General features: G+C 33.5%; 1 protein-coding gene across 2 annotated transcripts in view; it reads right to left on the bottom strand.

Annotated features, from left to right (window-relative positions):
* Positions 1–697: 697 nt before the first annotated feature.
* LOC145316913 (DNA (cytosine-5)-methyltransferase PliMCI-like) overlaps positions 698–14692 on the bottom strand; it is a 28439-nt gene continuing 14444 nt past the window's right edge. For both annotated transcript variants that reach the window (XM_080157732.1, XM_080157731.1), the window contains exons 24-45: positions 14566–14678; positions 13954–14020; positions 13290–13410; positions 12599–12743; positions 11956–12041; positions 11736–11800; positions 11420–11508; positions 10359–10455; positions 9918–10053; positions 6934–7030; positions 6529–6576; positions 6123–6207; positions 5671–5773; positions 4997–5181; positions 4741–4804; positions 4120–4206; positions 3778–3882; positions 2997–3067; positions 2361–2436; positions 1990–2060; positions 1431–1608; positions 698–1123 (exon numbers count right to left, since the gene is read on the bottom strand). In XM_080157732.1, the coding sequence (XP_080013858.1) occupies positions 1037–1123; positions 1431–1608; positions 1990–2060; positions 2361–2436; positions 2997–3067; positions 3778–3882; positions 4120–4206; positions 4741–4804; positions 4997–5181; positions 5671–5773; positions 6123–6207; positions 6529–6576; positions 6934–7030; positions 9918–10053; positions 10359–10455; positions 11420–11508; positions 11736–11800; positions 11956–12041; positions 12599–12743; positions 13290–13410; positions 13954–14020; positions 14566–14678 (2176 nt within the window). In that variant the 3' untranslated portion in view covers positions 698–1036. The remainder of the gene's footprint in view (positions 1124–1430; positions 1609–1989; positions 2061–2360; positions 2437–2996; positions 3068–3777; positions 3883–4119; positions 4207–4740; positions 4805–4996; positions 5182–5670; positions 5774–6122; positions 6208–6528; positions 6577–6933; positions 7031–9917; positions 10054–10358; positions 10456–11419; positions 11509–11735; positions 11801–11955; positions 12042–12598; positions 12744–13289; positions 13411–13953; positions 14021–14565; positions 14679–14692) is intronic.

The following is a 14692-nucleotide window of genomic DNA, read 5'->3' on the forward strand; positions in this document are numbered from 1 at the left end:
GAGGGAATCTTAACTATCCCCCGTTAGGTGTGGAGAATCGGGGGGTATTATTAAACAATGAAAGTATGTCTCTTGATAATTACTACCATGCACTTTCAAACTTTTTATAATATTTTATGTGGAAACTTTAAAAGATCCGCAAATGCAACTTTTCTTAGCCGTGTTATTTCCTACTTTCATAATAGTTATTTCTCGTATCGTATTATAAACGGCTTTCCGCGGATATAGAATGTACAAATATAAGATTAAAACTAGTTTTTTTAGCCCCGAGGTGCCGGAGGCACCGGCTAAAAAAACTGGTTTTAATCTTATGATTGTACATTTCTATATTCGTAGAAAACTGGATATAATACGATGCTAGACATAGTTTTTTCGTATGGATGAGAACCGGTTCCTATCCACCGGATTCGAATGAATACGAGAAAATAACTTATCATTATCCGCATAACCTTTTGAGTCACTTGTGTCAATCTAAAAGAATTATTTCTTCAGTCCTGTTTTAGCAAATGTCAGTTTTTTTTAAAAACTACTTGGACGGACATACAGACGGACGGGCGGACAGACATCCTTAGTGTCCAAGAGTATTTAGGCTGCAAGAACCATTATTATTACATCCTAATACAGCAACGCTGGTCGTAGCTCACATTCTAGTTGTAGAGAATCTTCGCTAATAAAAGAGGAAAAACTAGTTCAAAAGTAAATAAATGCATTGTATTATTTATTTTCTGAAAATACACATATGAATAATGAACATAGAATGAATACATCAAAATAAAATCACAAAATATAATAATGGCGGAGTCAATAAATGCTTTAAAATTATATAAAATAATTAAAACGTAGAACGTCACATACAGTGTTAAATATATATATTCAATATTTTAATACATTCAGTTAATAAATAAAATAGATCTGATACGTTTTTTGTTCCAAAAAATATATTTCTTATTTATTCTTTCTATTTTTTTAATTAATGAAAAGTATCTTAAAGGCACTTTCTTGATTATCTATCTATGATTTTTCTCCATCATATAGTTTAATCATGTTTTCCCGCCTTAACGATGGCCTGACCGATGGCGGTACCGAGAGCACGTCCCATTGGCGGCGGCACAGCGTTACCAATCTGAAGAAAAAAAAATATTTTTAGGTGACACTTTCAGGAAATCTTAGCTAACCACCCAATTAAGCGAATTTTTCTACTATAAGGAACGTCCGTCCGTATCAAAGACATAACTCTGAAAGATTTCAATTTGAAATTTTAGGTGACGTAGCCTTTCTGAGTAATGTTTTTAAAACGGTGATTCCTAGGATGCTAAAGCACCTTGTAATAAGTGATGCATCTCTCTAATTTAGTCAAAAGACATATAAGCTAAAACAGTTATCATCAAGCTAAAGTGGAACAAAAAGATTTGAAATTATCAAGGATGTACCTGTCTGTGCTTCTCCAGAACGCTTCCGTAGAACTTGTAGGCGTCAGGGAATCCTTGTGAGCGCGCACACTCGCGCACAGACACCAACCTATTTTGCTCGGGGTGCAGCACTCGTCCCTGCTTACCCATGGGCTCGGGGTTGGTCACGGTTGTCGAGAAAAATCCATCCCATTCAACCCTAAATAGTCTATGTTTAAGGGGTCTTTACTTAAATAATATTATTTATTTTAGAGCATAATTAATACTTTGGTAGACTTATGGCAAACAAATTCGAGTAAAAAATGGTGGAAATTTGTTAGGAAAATAGTTATACATTCAAAGATTAAAATAGATTAAAATTTAATTTATTGCAATCCTATATATGAAAACTTTAGGGTCAACAAAATAAAAACCACGATGAAAACAAACAAAAAAAATACCGCCTCTGTAGATTGATATTATTAGTTTAAAAGTTTGGATACTACTAATTCTGAACAAACTAATCAAAATTAACGTGGTTATAAAACTTTGGGTACCAATGTCCAATGTCCCTGGTTTCTTGTATTTCTAAATAATTTACCTTCCATACAGGCCAGCCCAATGATTGTGTCTGTTTCCAGTGTGAGGTAGGCACCAGGGAATCAAGGTGTTCTGAAAAAAAAACTTTATAACAACGTAAAGTCCATACCTTTGTAGTAGGATCCAAGGTACTAACATCCGAACTAATAATGAATAAAGGATATACGTAGGGTAATTGACAGGGTAATTTTTCTCGTCTATTTAGGTTGCTAATAAGGACCTCATAAATTGGTCATTTCGTTCATCCATTAAAAGGGGAGGTGGTAAAAGGGGATTTTTATTAAAGACAGCTACAAGTTTCACTTTACTAGTATATGATAATACAGTGTGATAAGATCCAAGTGATAATAAATCCATTACCACAAAGCTTACCGTTTGTTTGTCCTTGGGATCACACTTCTTTCCATCAGCACAAGGGCATACGCCGCGTAGGTCACCTGTGGAGCTCCTTAAAATAATAGTAACAGTTATTAACACTAATATAAATTCAGAAGTTCTTTTAATTTTGAGATTTATGTTTAGGAAAGGTTAAGATCAAGAATCAGTGTTACAACGTTGTACAATAATAAACAAAACTACCCTTATGACCAAAATCATTGGTGGAAAAAATTAGGCACTAATAGTTAGTTCAATTTACAACCCAATCAATGTTTAATACAAAGTCCCCAATTTCTATACCAACGTAATTATATAACTAATGGGACCATTGAATTTACAGTCCTAATGTCCCTTTCCTCTCTGAATTTAATATACCAATTTTATAGCCAAAAGCAGCTTGTGTCGGCACGTCTGAAGATAAAATATTCCAATATGGCTTCGAAGCCGATTAATATCCGCAGAATTAGAACCGATTCTCAGCATAATAAAAAATAATGTGTAGCATGCATGGTATCTGACAATTTGCCACGAATACTAAAAAAACACTATAAATTTTTTAGTTATAATTTTTCTTTTTAATATCAGCGGAAAGCTGTCTATAATACGATGCGATGAATAACTATTCCTTACTTTCCATGCACTTTGTCATTATGAAGATACACAAGCTTTCTAGTCTTGGATCCATCACTCAATTCAACAACCTAAACATCACAAAAATAAATCTTATTTGAAGTTCTCTTTTTAATTGGAAAGCATCTTTAAAATTAACTTTGTCCGTCCGTCCGTAACATTATGGGTTAAATGTGATTATCTCAGCTTTTTATTTTTTTTAAAGCATTAAATAAAAAAAATAAAATAATTGGTCCGTCAGTCTGTCGTTGTTGTTGTCGTGATTTACATAAGTGTGCGTGCTTGTTATAAGAATAGTCTAACTTTACTTTCATTTAAAACTTAACCTTAAATGTTATGCTAGAAAATAAAGAAGTAAGTATTCTTTGCCTGAAGCTGAAGATCTATGATAATGCTGGTACGAATTGGTTGTACTTCGTAAGGAAGCTTTATAATTCCTAGTATTAACTTAAGACGACATTTATAGGTTATCATATACACTTGCATGAAATATAAAGGAATATTTTTTCTCGTATTCATTCAAATCCGGTGGATAGGAACCGGTTCTCATCCATACGAAAAAACTATGTCTAGCATCGTATTTTATCCAGCTTTCTACGAATATAGAAATGTACAATCATAAGATTAAAACCAGTTTTTTTAGCCGGTGCCTCCGGCACCTCGGGGCTAAAAAAACTAGTTTTAATCTTATAATTGTACATTCTGTATCCGCGGAAAGCCGTTTATAATACGATACGAGAAATAACTATTCTTCAATTATTAGTCTAAATTGAAGAATTACCGTGTTAGGAAGATCCCTCCAATCGCTTCCAGGTTCAGTAGGAATAAACTCGAATCTCTTCACAATCAAGGGCGCCATTTTCTTGGTCACGTGGTCGTACAAGTCCTATATGATTAGTCAGTTGTCAATCTTTTCTTCATCACGTGACAATGTCAAATGATAGTTTAGTTTCATTTTGACAATGATAAACAAATTAATTTTGAATTCAGGGATCCTAACTTCCTAGGGGATAAGACCTCAACTATTGAGAAAACTTATTAAAAAACGTTGTGTACCAGATTAATATACAAACATTATCATCTCCCTCACTGATAGTAAATGATATCAAAGTATATTACTGACCTTAGTTCCCTTTCTGATGTTCCTTTGGAAGTGTGACTGTGGGGGCTTACTATACTTCATCACATCTCTACTCTCTCCATTCTCAATCTAATATATATTCTATTATAGAAAGTAATGTTTTTCTCGTATTCATTCGAATCCGGTGGATAAGAACCGGTTCTCAATCCATACGAAAAAACTATGTCTAGCATCGTTTCTACGAGTATAAAAATGTACAATCATAAGATTAAAGCTAGTTTTTTTAGCCCGTGCCTTCAGCACCTCGAGGCTAAAAAGACTGGTTTTAATCTTTTCATTGTACATTCTATATCTGCGGAAAGCTATTTATAATACGATGCGAGAAATAACTATTATTTAAGATCTCACTAACAACGACTTAACCAATTGTCAATTTTAGGAAAGATTCACAGCTGTCCCCGTATGTTCTTTAGACTATTTAAATTCATAACTGTAGTCTATGGGTGGTTTTAATAAAGCGTTTTTGCCTCTCCTTCCCCTTTAAAACAGATTCACGTGACTTGTATTAGTAAATTTTAAGAGTCGTGAAAGAAAATTGGTCAAATCCTTTCGAATGATATTTTTCCTAAATGATAACAATTACAGCATGCAAAAAATATTTACCTGTGGTAAATCAGACATAGTATCCCAAACGGTTGTGGTGCGACGGGGCGCGGCATTCTTCCATCTTAAAAATAAATTAAATAAAGAATCATAATTGGCAATATGGACAAGATCGAGTTATTCAGGGTTTTTAAATTTAAGTTTTTAAGTCATTACAACCCATTTTGTTCGTACGTCTGTGTGCCTGTACAAAACTCGAAAAAACTCGCGATTTTATTTATTTACTTTACGTCCTTGGCACTGTTAAAACTATTACCTGCTTTGAGTCTCGAACCTGATACCATCCACGTCAACGGAAAGATGACAAGCCTGAGGGCTGAACACATGCTCTGGGTCCGGATAGGTTGGCAGGACCTCACCTGGAGCTGCGGCCAGGAGGATGGCACGCCTCCTGGTCTGAGCAACGCCAAAGTTGCCGGCTTGCAGGATACCAAAGGCACACTGAACACAATAAGTATTATTATTTTTAAAATTTATATTTTAACTTTTTAAGACAACAAAAAAACTTCAATGTCTATTTTCTGTATATGGAACGATTTTTTGGCCTCTACTTGCATTCTTCGTGACCCAATAAAGATATTTTGACTTGTAAATTTGAGAAATCAGAGTTTAAATGGATTTTTTAAATTACTAAGCTTAATCCGATATTAACTGTAAAATGGATTTATTATTATTTAGATCTTACAATAGACTATCCTGTTCTATAATAACGTGAAACTTGACGCTGACCAAAAAAAACGATTCCCCTTCCACGCCCTTCCCTCCTGCTTGATAAACGAACTGACCAATAAATGAGTTCCAAGTTAGCAACCTAAATTGAAGATAATTCTTCCCCTGTCATAATAAACACCTATATTCTATATGCATTTACCTAAGATATGGACCGAATGATGTATTATGAATTTAGGATGTATGAGAAGTTGCATTTACCTGATAGCCCATTCTGACGAGGGCAGCCAGACAACTTTTCATTACCATGGACTTCTTGAAACACGCAAAGTTCTTCACATTCTCAAGAATAAAATATCGTGGCCTAAAAAAGCAAATATAATCCAGACAACTTCCTGGACCAAGTGGTGGAGACCATTTTGCCTGCTAGCAAATTGCTTTCTATTTTTTTTTGTAGGGACTTGGCTGTGTTTAGTTTATATTTCCGACTCTATTAACTGATTTCAAAGAACCAAAATACAAAATCGACAGAGGGCCACAGCAATGTGGCCCTCTGTTACATATAGCTCATGCCCAATTTATTCTTTTACTTTAATACCTAATATATATGTAACTTGGTCACCATCATTATTATAAAATTAGATACTAATTTATACATATTTTGTAAATTAAGATCTCGTAATTGATCCCATGAAAAATCAGTACTGTTTTACCTGTAGTATTCTGCATAAGACAAATAAGTGGCGATCAGAGAATTCTTGAATTTTGAATATTCTCCAGCATTGAATCTGTTCATGCCTGTAAAAATTAGAGATTATCCACCATTTAAAAAAAATTTCTAGTATGGCTTCAAAACAGATTAATATCCGCTGGATTAAAACCGGTTCTCAGGTAGCTGAAAAATCAGATAAAGCATCATATTAGAAACAATTTCTAAATATTAAAATAAAAATAAACAAAGGTATTTTTTCAAAAAGGCTTAATAAAGATATAGACTTAAATTGGGGTTAGATCTCCGGTGTTATTTTGATGATTTTGACTGATCTCTAATTGGCAGATCAGCGTCGATCAATCTTTAAATACAGTAAATGTGAGACACAATATTTAATAATGGTATACCTGAGAATCCTTGACAGGGTGGACCACCACATAGGAGCTCTACTTCACCTACATAAACAAATATTATTCCAGTCCTAACCCTAACAATGCAACTTTAATGAGTTTCCGCATGGCAGAAAGAATCCCACAAAGCTAGTATAATTTTTGGCTTAAAGAAAAATTTAAAATAAATATTTGTGCTTTCACACAAAGTACTTTGAGCAATGATACCATTCCCCGTTATCTTTTAAATAAATAAAAAATATGAGGGGAAGGGAGTTTATTACTTAAGGTAAGCTTAGGTTAAGTTATATTGGGTAATGGGTAGCCCCACAGAGGTTATCATAGTAATTTATAAAAAATATTTGACATTCAAACAGATCAAACAATACTAAAAAAACAGCGAAAAGTTGTTTAAAATCTGACCTCTCTTTGGATATGATTGTTTCTTGTTGTTGTGTGACAATCCATCCATAACATTCAGCAGTAACAAATTACAGTCATCAGAAAACACAGTTGCATCCTTTAAAAAATATTACCAATCTTAAGGCTGAGACTTTTTAATGATAAGTTCTATATTCTATACAAAAAGATCAATTTATCATTATATGTAATACTAGAGCCTAAGCCTCTAGAATCTAGGGACTCTGTATTCGAAGAAAAAAAAACTATAACCCCATAGACTTAAACCTGAAAACAAAAGTCTAAAACCATCACAGAACCTGTGTGAAGCTTACCTAAAAAATAGAAACCAATCGTTTCAGTAGTTATTGAGATCTTAAGATTCAAAAATAAAATCTTACAACTTTACAAAAAAGGTTTTGATTAAAAATATTATTATAGGTATATTAAAAGCGAAGCTTTTCTATAATTAGGGTCGGTCCGTCCGTCCGTCCGTCCGTCCGAGATAGATAGCTTTTATTCGTTAATTTAGGCATGTTAGAATTGTCCTATCGTTTTCAAACTTTGCATGATGAGTCCTGTAGTAGTTGGGTACGATTTAGAAAGCGTAGCAACTCTATAATCATTACCAGAATGTCCGTACGTTCATTTTAAACATGTTGATTTTTCTACTTTTTTAACAACAAATTTTCAAGTGTTTTAATTATCCGTTTGATCTGATTTTTGGTATATTGATTCCTGGGACAACAAAGAACAATATTATAAGCGAAGCAACTCTATAATCAAGTCCAAAAATGTAAGTATGTCCATAAACATTATCCTGTTTTTAAGCAGTTTTTCGACAAATTTACCTACAATTTTGATTCGACATTTATACATTTATGTTCCGATTTTTCAGTTCAGATACTATACAAGTGTTAAGGATCTACTGCAGTTCATGGTAAAATATTGCTGGTAACGAATGCTTCCTGGTTCCTGGCAATATTACAAGATTCCTGGATCCAGCAGCACGCAAATTCCACTAAATCCTAGGATCCTGTCAGCTGGCAATCTGCAAATTTTCCAAGTTACCAGCAATGACAGAAGATTACTGGCTTACAGGAGTTTTTACCCCATACCCTTTTTCACAATTTCTTAGGGGGTAAACAGCAACAATTAAAAAGGGACAGTAATTTCAATTATTTTATGTGCATTCCTAATAGAGGTGGGGGAAGGATTTAAGAGAGTGGGGTCTTTACCTTTAAATTTAACTGTTTCTTTCTTAATATCCACTTTCGCGCCAAAATTTGGGCAGTCCTCTATATTTTTATAATAAAATAAAAAGGGGAGATACATTCGTAATTTTAAACATATTAATTAATAAATTAATTTTTTCTAAGTGAGACTCTGAAATCAAACAGTAAAACCAACGATTTTGAGCGCCTATGGAATGCAAAACTTAATACTAGCCCCTGTAACCTAAACTAACCTAATTATAAGAAAGTGCTGCGGCCAGGTTTGATGGTTTAGTTGTGGGGGGGGGGGGGAGAAGAGAAGTTTTAACACTTGCGCGCCAAAATTTGAATTGCATCCCAACGACCTCACAACCAATCCCGTATCTTTATTTTTATAATAATACTAGTTATTGTTACGAATTAGTAAATTGAATCTTAATTTCGTCTTATAAAATATGGGGTTTTAATTGGTGGGTAATTGAGTTAAGATAAAGTTACCTCTTGACAATAAAGCTAATTGGTTACCCATTTTTAAATTTAAAACGCACATTTATGTCCTGAATCTCTGATACTTTTGGCGGGTTTTTTAAATTCAAATTCTCTTCCCTCCTTTTTATGCTTGTAAACTCAAGTAGGCAAGGTTGACAATATAGCAATATTTGTTTGTTTCTCAATAAGGATCTCTCTAACCACTGATTCGATTGAGTTCTTAATTTTAGAGAAGCTTCACAAGGTCCTATGATGATTTTAGGCTATTGTTTAAGCTATTTTCTGCTCAATTTCTTCCAATTTAAAAACGGAGCTTCATGATGCTAGGGGTGCAACTGCTATAATCTACAATGTAAAGTAGCGAAGGATTTTAATTTAAAGCAAAATATTTAGGAAAAGTAAGTTACAATTTCATAATGAGTTTCATACTTATTTATAAGTAACAAAGTGTCCGTTTGTATGTGTGTTTGACTGTCTGTGTGCACAGAGGGATCTTGCTAAACGATAAACCGAAAAAGTATAATATTTTTTTCTTGTGGCGGTTTATCTTAGAAGGATTGTGAATGATACCCTCAAATCAACTAAAATAGTTAAAAACCTTCCCAGGACCTATTACCCTTAAAGTTTTTCGTGACTACTTTTATATTGTTACTTTTTACGCCTTCGTAAACGTTGTATTATTAACTGTTGATAAAAATCAGAAAGACGGAATATTTAACATATTGTCTTGTCTCACCCCCCACCCCCTCTCTCTCTAATTCATTATTTACATTTGATCAGTTTAAGGTTTTTAATTTACTATGAATTATTGTAGAACAGAGCAAAATTTATACCTTATCCTAACTCCCCTAATTAGTACAGAGAAACACCACTACCCTCCCAACCCCTACCACATCAGACAACCATGCCAAAAAAGCCACTTCGAGTAGAGTGAATCTTATCAACATCTAATTGTGGGGTAAGTGTAATAAAAGGGAAATGGGAATTAAAAAGGGAAATATTGCTTTTTAACAGGAATATTTCAAACATGCCAGTGGCCAGGAATATGCATAAATTGCCAGCAACCAGGAAAGTTAAACATTGGTAGCTCCAGAAATATTTCTTGTTATGCTAGATCCAGGAATCTTCTAATATTGCCAGGAAACAGGAAGCAATCGTTACCAGCAATATTTTACCATGAACTGCAGTAGATCCAGTGTTAATGTCCGTTTGTCCTACCGTTTCAGTGCTTCGCTTTATGGATGTTGTCATCCTTGTTTTATGTAAATTCTTATGAAATAAACGTAGAATTTGTCTGATATTCACCTTGTTATTCTTGGCAAACGCATTTGCGGCGGGTTCAAATATTTCTACGGCCCATCTTGTGTCCGCCACTCCAGAATCATGGAGACCCTGGCTCAATCCTCCACACCCAGCAAATATATCCATGCATGCCAGCTTTCTACAAAATAAAGAGTCGTTGTATAGTTAATCCCACAGTATTTCTGAAGATTTAAAGGGTTGTACTCAAATGTTTCTCTAGTCTAGGATTTCCAAGACTATCTGTCACTTGCCTTCTGCCATTTTTGATTTTTTGTTACATAAGCCAAACTTTTTAGTTCAATTGAATTTAAGGATATCCTCCAACTCTAAAGACGAAGCCAAAAAAAATTAACAATTACATGAACTGTATCACACCCCTTCTTTAGGTTTCATAATAACATATCAGTGCAAAGTGTTATACTTTAAACTAAAATTATAAATTACCTTTTGATATTTGGATATTGTGGAATGTCTTTGCTGTCTTCAAGATCACTTCCAAATTCAGCAGATTCACCTTCTAGATCTTTTATTTTCTTTTCACCTTAATTAATAGATAAATTTATGTTCGATCCTGTGACTATAGTCTTCGAGATGAAAAAGTTAATATATTTCCTTCTTATTTATTATTATATTATTACTGTAGCATGGGTTGAAGAGGAGCTTTGCTCCTAGAAGCAAAACAGACAGCTAACAAAGGAACAAGGACGAGCAGGGCTAGCCTTAAGAGATAGCCATGCTAAGCTGTTACTTGCAAATAAATATTATGCAAAGGTTGGGATTTAGAAGTCTGTTGAATATAGAATTTGGCATTACTAGGTTCGCCCCCAGTAGCTGCAGGTTTTAGTTATTTACCAAAGTTATAATATTATCATTTTAATAGTATCTTATTCTGCATGCATGCTTTTATGTGTTAAATAAAGTACATGTAATTGTACAATTAAGTGATTTATTTTATGGTAAGAATTGCAAGACTATATTACAATTAGCTAAAAGTCTGTCATACGTCGATAATATATTTTGAATATTGGTCGTTTTTCCTTTAAATTATCAGACGCACTTGAAGTGTAAAAACTTTCCAGCAATAAAATTAATCTACAAAAGGAGAAATTTTGTTTAATGTAAATAGGGGTATGCACCAATTTCTCAACAATTGTCTAATCTCATAAGATTCCTGGATATGATATAATTGAAAATTGTATTTTCTTGAATACAGTTTTAAGTCTCCTGTCAACAAAACAGAATTTACAATATAACCTATTGCCGATGTAATTTTTTAAAGGGATCTCAAGGAATAAGACATTGGCCGATAAAATGATGTACATCCACAGAAGTACCTACCCTTTCTGTATATTATAATTTAATTATTGGTTGTAACATTTGGAAACTCAATTCAATCAAAATTGAGTTTTAGTCCCAAAGTTACTAATAAGAAAAAGTTACTATATAACGTTGGGTACTAGTCTAATAAACAGACCAATGTCCCCTTCCATCCCTGAATTCTGTACCTGAATGATAAGTGTTTGAGAAGTACCATCTGTCTGGGCCACTCTCACACCATTCTGTCACACTGGATAACCTCTTTTCATCACAACTCCTACAGAGTTACAATACAGAATTATTATAGAAAGGACAGAAAAATAAGGATTGACGGACAATTTAAGTCATAAAGGATTTTTCCTTCAAGAAAAAATAGATTAAGATGTTCTGTGTGGTAACAGGACTTTAAAGACAAATGTGAAATCTCTTCCTTTTACCTACATGTTTTAAGTGTTGCCTTTAATGGAAAAAAATTAATTCTAACTCTAACCATAAAGATTATACCTGACATAACATCTGCCCTGTAAGGCGGTTCCAGAAACTGTATCAGTATCCTCTGACCAATACAGCTAAAAATGAAACAAAAATAAAGTCATGAATTTAATCCATGGCCTCGCTAGTCGTAAACTACTGGAATTAAATGTCGAGTTTTAAGCTACCTTTTTTAATTCTTTATTGGACTTAAAATTAGTTTTTTAATCATATTTTACAAGTGACTAAATACCTGAAAGATACTGGCTTCCTCTTCTTTACACTTTGTATACAAGTTTTCTGGACGATAAAACAGGCCAACTTTTATTTTTATTTCCCCTGAAAAATATTCATATAATTATTCCAACGTAAGTGTATAGTAAGAATAAAAATATTTTTTTCTAAAAAGGTTTCCATCAGTAGGTATTAATTTTTTATGTGGGAGTATGTAAAATATTTAAGAATAACGGGATGGGGACCCTGTCCCGACTTAAAACTGGATCTTATCTTTGAATATCATTCAATAGAGTCGAAAATTTAAACACAGCCAAGTCGCCAAAAAAAAAGCAGAAAGCAATACTCTGGCAGACAAAAATGGTCCCCATCACTTAGTCTAGGTAGATAGCTGGGTTTTATAACAATACTTATAAAGGGAATCGTAGCTTTCGCAAAATTCCGTAAAGTTATAAGATTCCAGTCAAATGCGGTTATTAGATCAAACTGTATTTAAATATGCGTTTAATCATACTATGCGTTTGGTTATTATTAAAAACATTTATACTTGATAAGCGCATTTGACTGGAAGCTTGCTCACAATTTAACGGAATATTGCTAATGCTACTATTCCTTTTATTTGTGAAATCTGAAAAGGTTAAGTCAACAACAAGAAATCCCACCTAAGCTGTCCTCTCTAAACTTGACAATTCTGGCGACTACAAACGGATCTGGAGTCTTGAAATTATTTCCCTTGACATGGTTGGATTTCCTATACTTTTCAGGGTAGGTCTCCTCGTCATCAACTATCTTCTTCATTGCGTGTTCCTAATTTACATAATTAAATGAGTCTTTCATCTTTTTTCTTATTAAATATATAAAGTAGTATGGTTTTATGTCTAAAGCTTAAGATTTTAATAACTACTAAACTTACGGAGTTCTCAATTTTGGGATGCTTCACATAGGGCCCAGAATGGTTTGAGGCTATCTTAATTTTGGATTTGAGCCTTGAGATGGTTTTAGGCTACTTATCTACTCTCTTTTCACCCCTATGAATGCAGATCCCCTAGATGCTAAGAGCAGCGTCTAGCAGTAAAATAAATTACGGCTATCCATCAAACACCATCAAACGCTTTGATTAAATCAAAAGCACATAAATTAACAAACAATCAGACTAGATGTAACGACCATCGCAGAGCGCTACTTCACAGAGAGTCATATTTAGCCATTTATTGACAACAATTGACCCAGATTATGATTACGATTTCGAAAATATTTTGTTTTTACCATTACAATTCTTCAATAATACCGAATATATTACTTAATTTTGATTTTGCGCCTCTTGCATACATAGATTTCCTTGTATAAGATTACCTTAGCAAATCTATTTGGTTTTGCTTTCAACTTTGTAACAGCAGATGGTGCCAGATAAACAGTGTCTCCAACTTTGAGTTCACCATTATCCCACTCTACACTCTCGATGTCGTTCTCGTTTCTAAAATAAGATCATCCTTGCATATAAGTATCAGGATCCCTTTCTGACTGTCTGTACCGAAGGATCTCGATATCCGCTGAACCGATATGGTTCTCCTTCATATTGCAGCTTCCCATAGGTCCTTGGAAGGTTTATAACCAGGGTTTCGGATCCGGAAAATGCGGATCCGGATCCTTGGACTAAAAAAATGCGGAAAAAATGGAAAAATCTACCTAAATTTATATAAAATCTCAGACATTCTCTTAATAAGAGCCAATCTTTAAGGTTTAGGGTCAGACTTGAAAATTAAAAGTATTTTTGACTTCGAATTAAAGAATAAATATTTTTTGAAAAGTTTGGTGATTTTATTTTTATTGTCAAGGATCCGGATCCGCAAAAAATCAATGCGGATCCGAAACCCTGTAATTATAACTATCGTTTTTTTTTGTGGGGAGGGGGATTTTTTCTTTTTAAACTAAAATAAAAAAAATAAGGGAGGGGGGGCGAGGTTGCAAGAAGGTTTTAGGCTTTTTTTATTGCCAAATTTAAGTCTATAAAGCTTACTTGGATTTAACAATTGGTTTTAATCTATTCTTCTCTTTTTCGCTAAGCTCGCATTTTACACAGCAACCTGAAAATTATTTTCTTATGTATTTTTTTATTAAAATTGTACCTACTTAGTCGCAAAGCTAGTCTATATGTTCAACGTGTCGGTCTGAATGTCAATGAAAAACGCATGGATTTCATCTTGAGCTTTAAATGGCTTAGATTTTCCCCTTCCTTTTTCCTGACATTCTATGCAATTTTTTTTTATCTTAATGTAAGGAGAGATCTACTTAGAGTTTTAGTAAACAGTAATTTAGGAACATCCTAAAAGGCAAAACAATCATATAGATTTTCATATCTAGGTATTAATAAAAAAAATTGAAATTAACACAAAACTTAGGTATTTTAAACCTTTTTTGAATTTCTCAAAGCACTTTAATTTAATCTTATGATAAAAGTATTAATTTCTGTCTGAAGTTAAAAATCTTGGTAACTGTTGGTTTTCAGGGAATATCTAAATTGTCTTTGGGTGGGTCTAGCTTAGGCTATTTTTCTGACCATCATCGCCCACCCCCAGAGGTTAAAGGCGAAGAATAAAGTAAATTGAATACAACAATAAAAACTATAAACCTGTGCTGGAGGGAAGGATGGTCCAATCTTCACTTGGATATTCAAATCTTCCCAGGTCAACAAAATATTTCAAGGAACAGTAGAAGTGACTCTCAGATTTTCTCGTCCAATCACTAAAACATTATTA

This window comes from Acartia tonsa, chromosome 4 (assembly GCF_053477335.1).
Source record: "Acartia tonsa isolate MP-2025a chromosome 4, ASM5347733v1, whole genome shotgun sequence".
In the NCBI taxonomy this organism is placed as follows: domain Eukaryota; kingdom Metazoa; phylum Arthropoda; class Copepoda; order Calanoida; family Acartiidae; genus Acartia; species Acartia tonsa.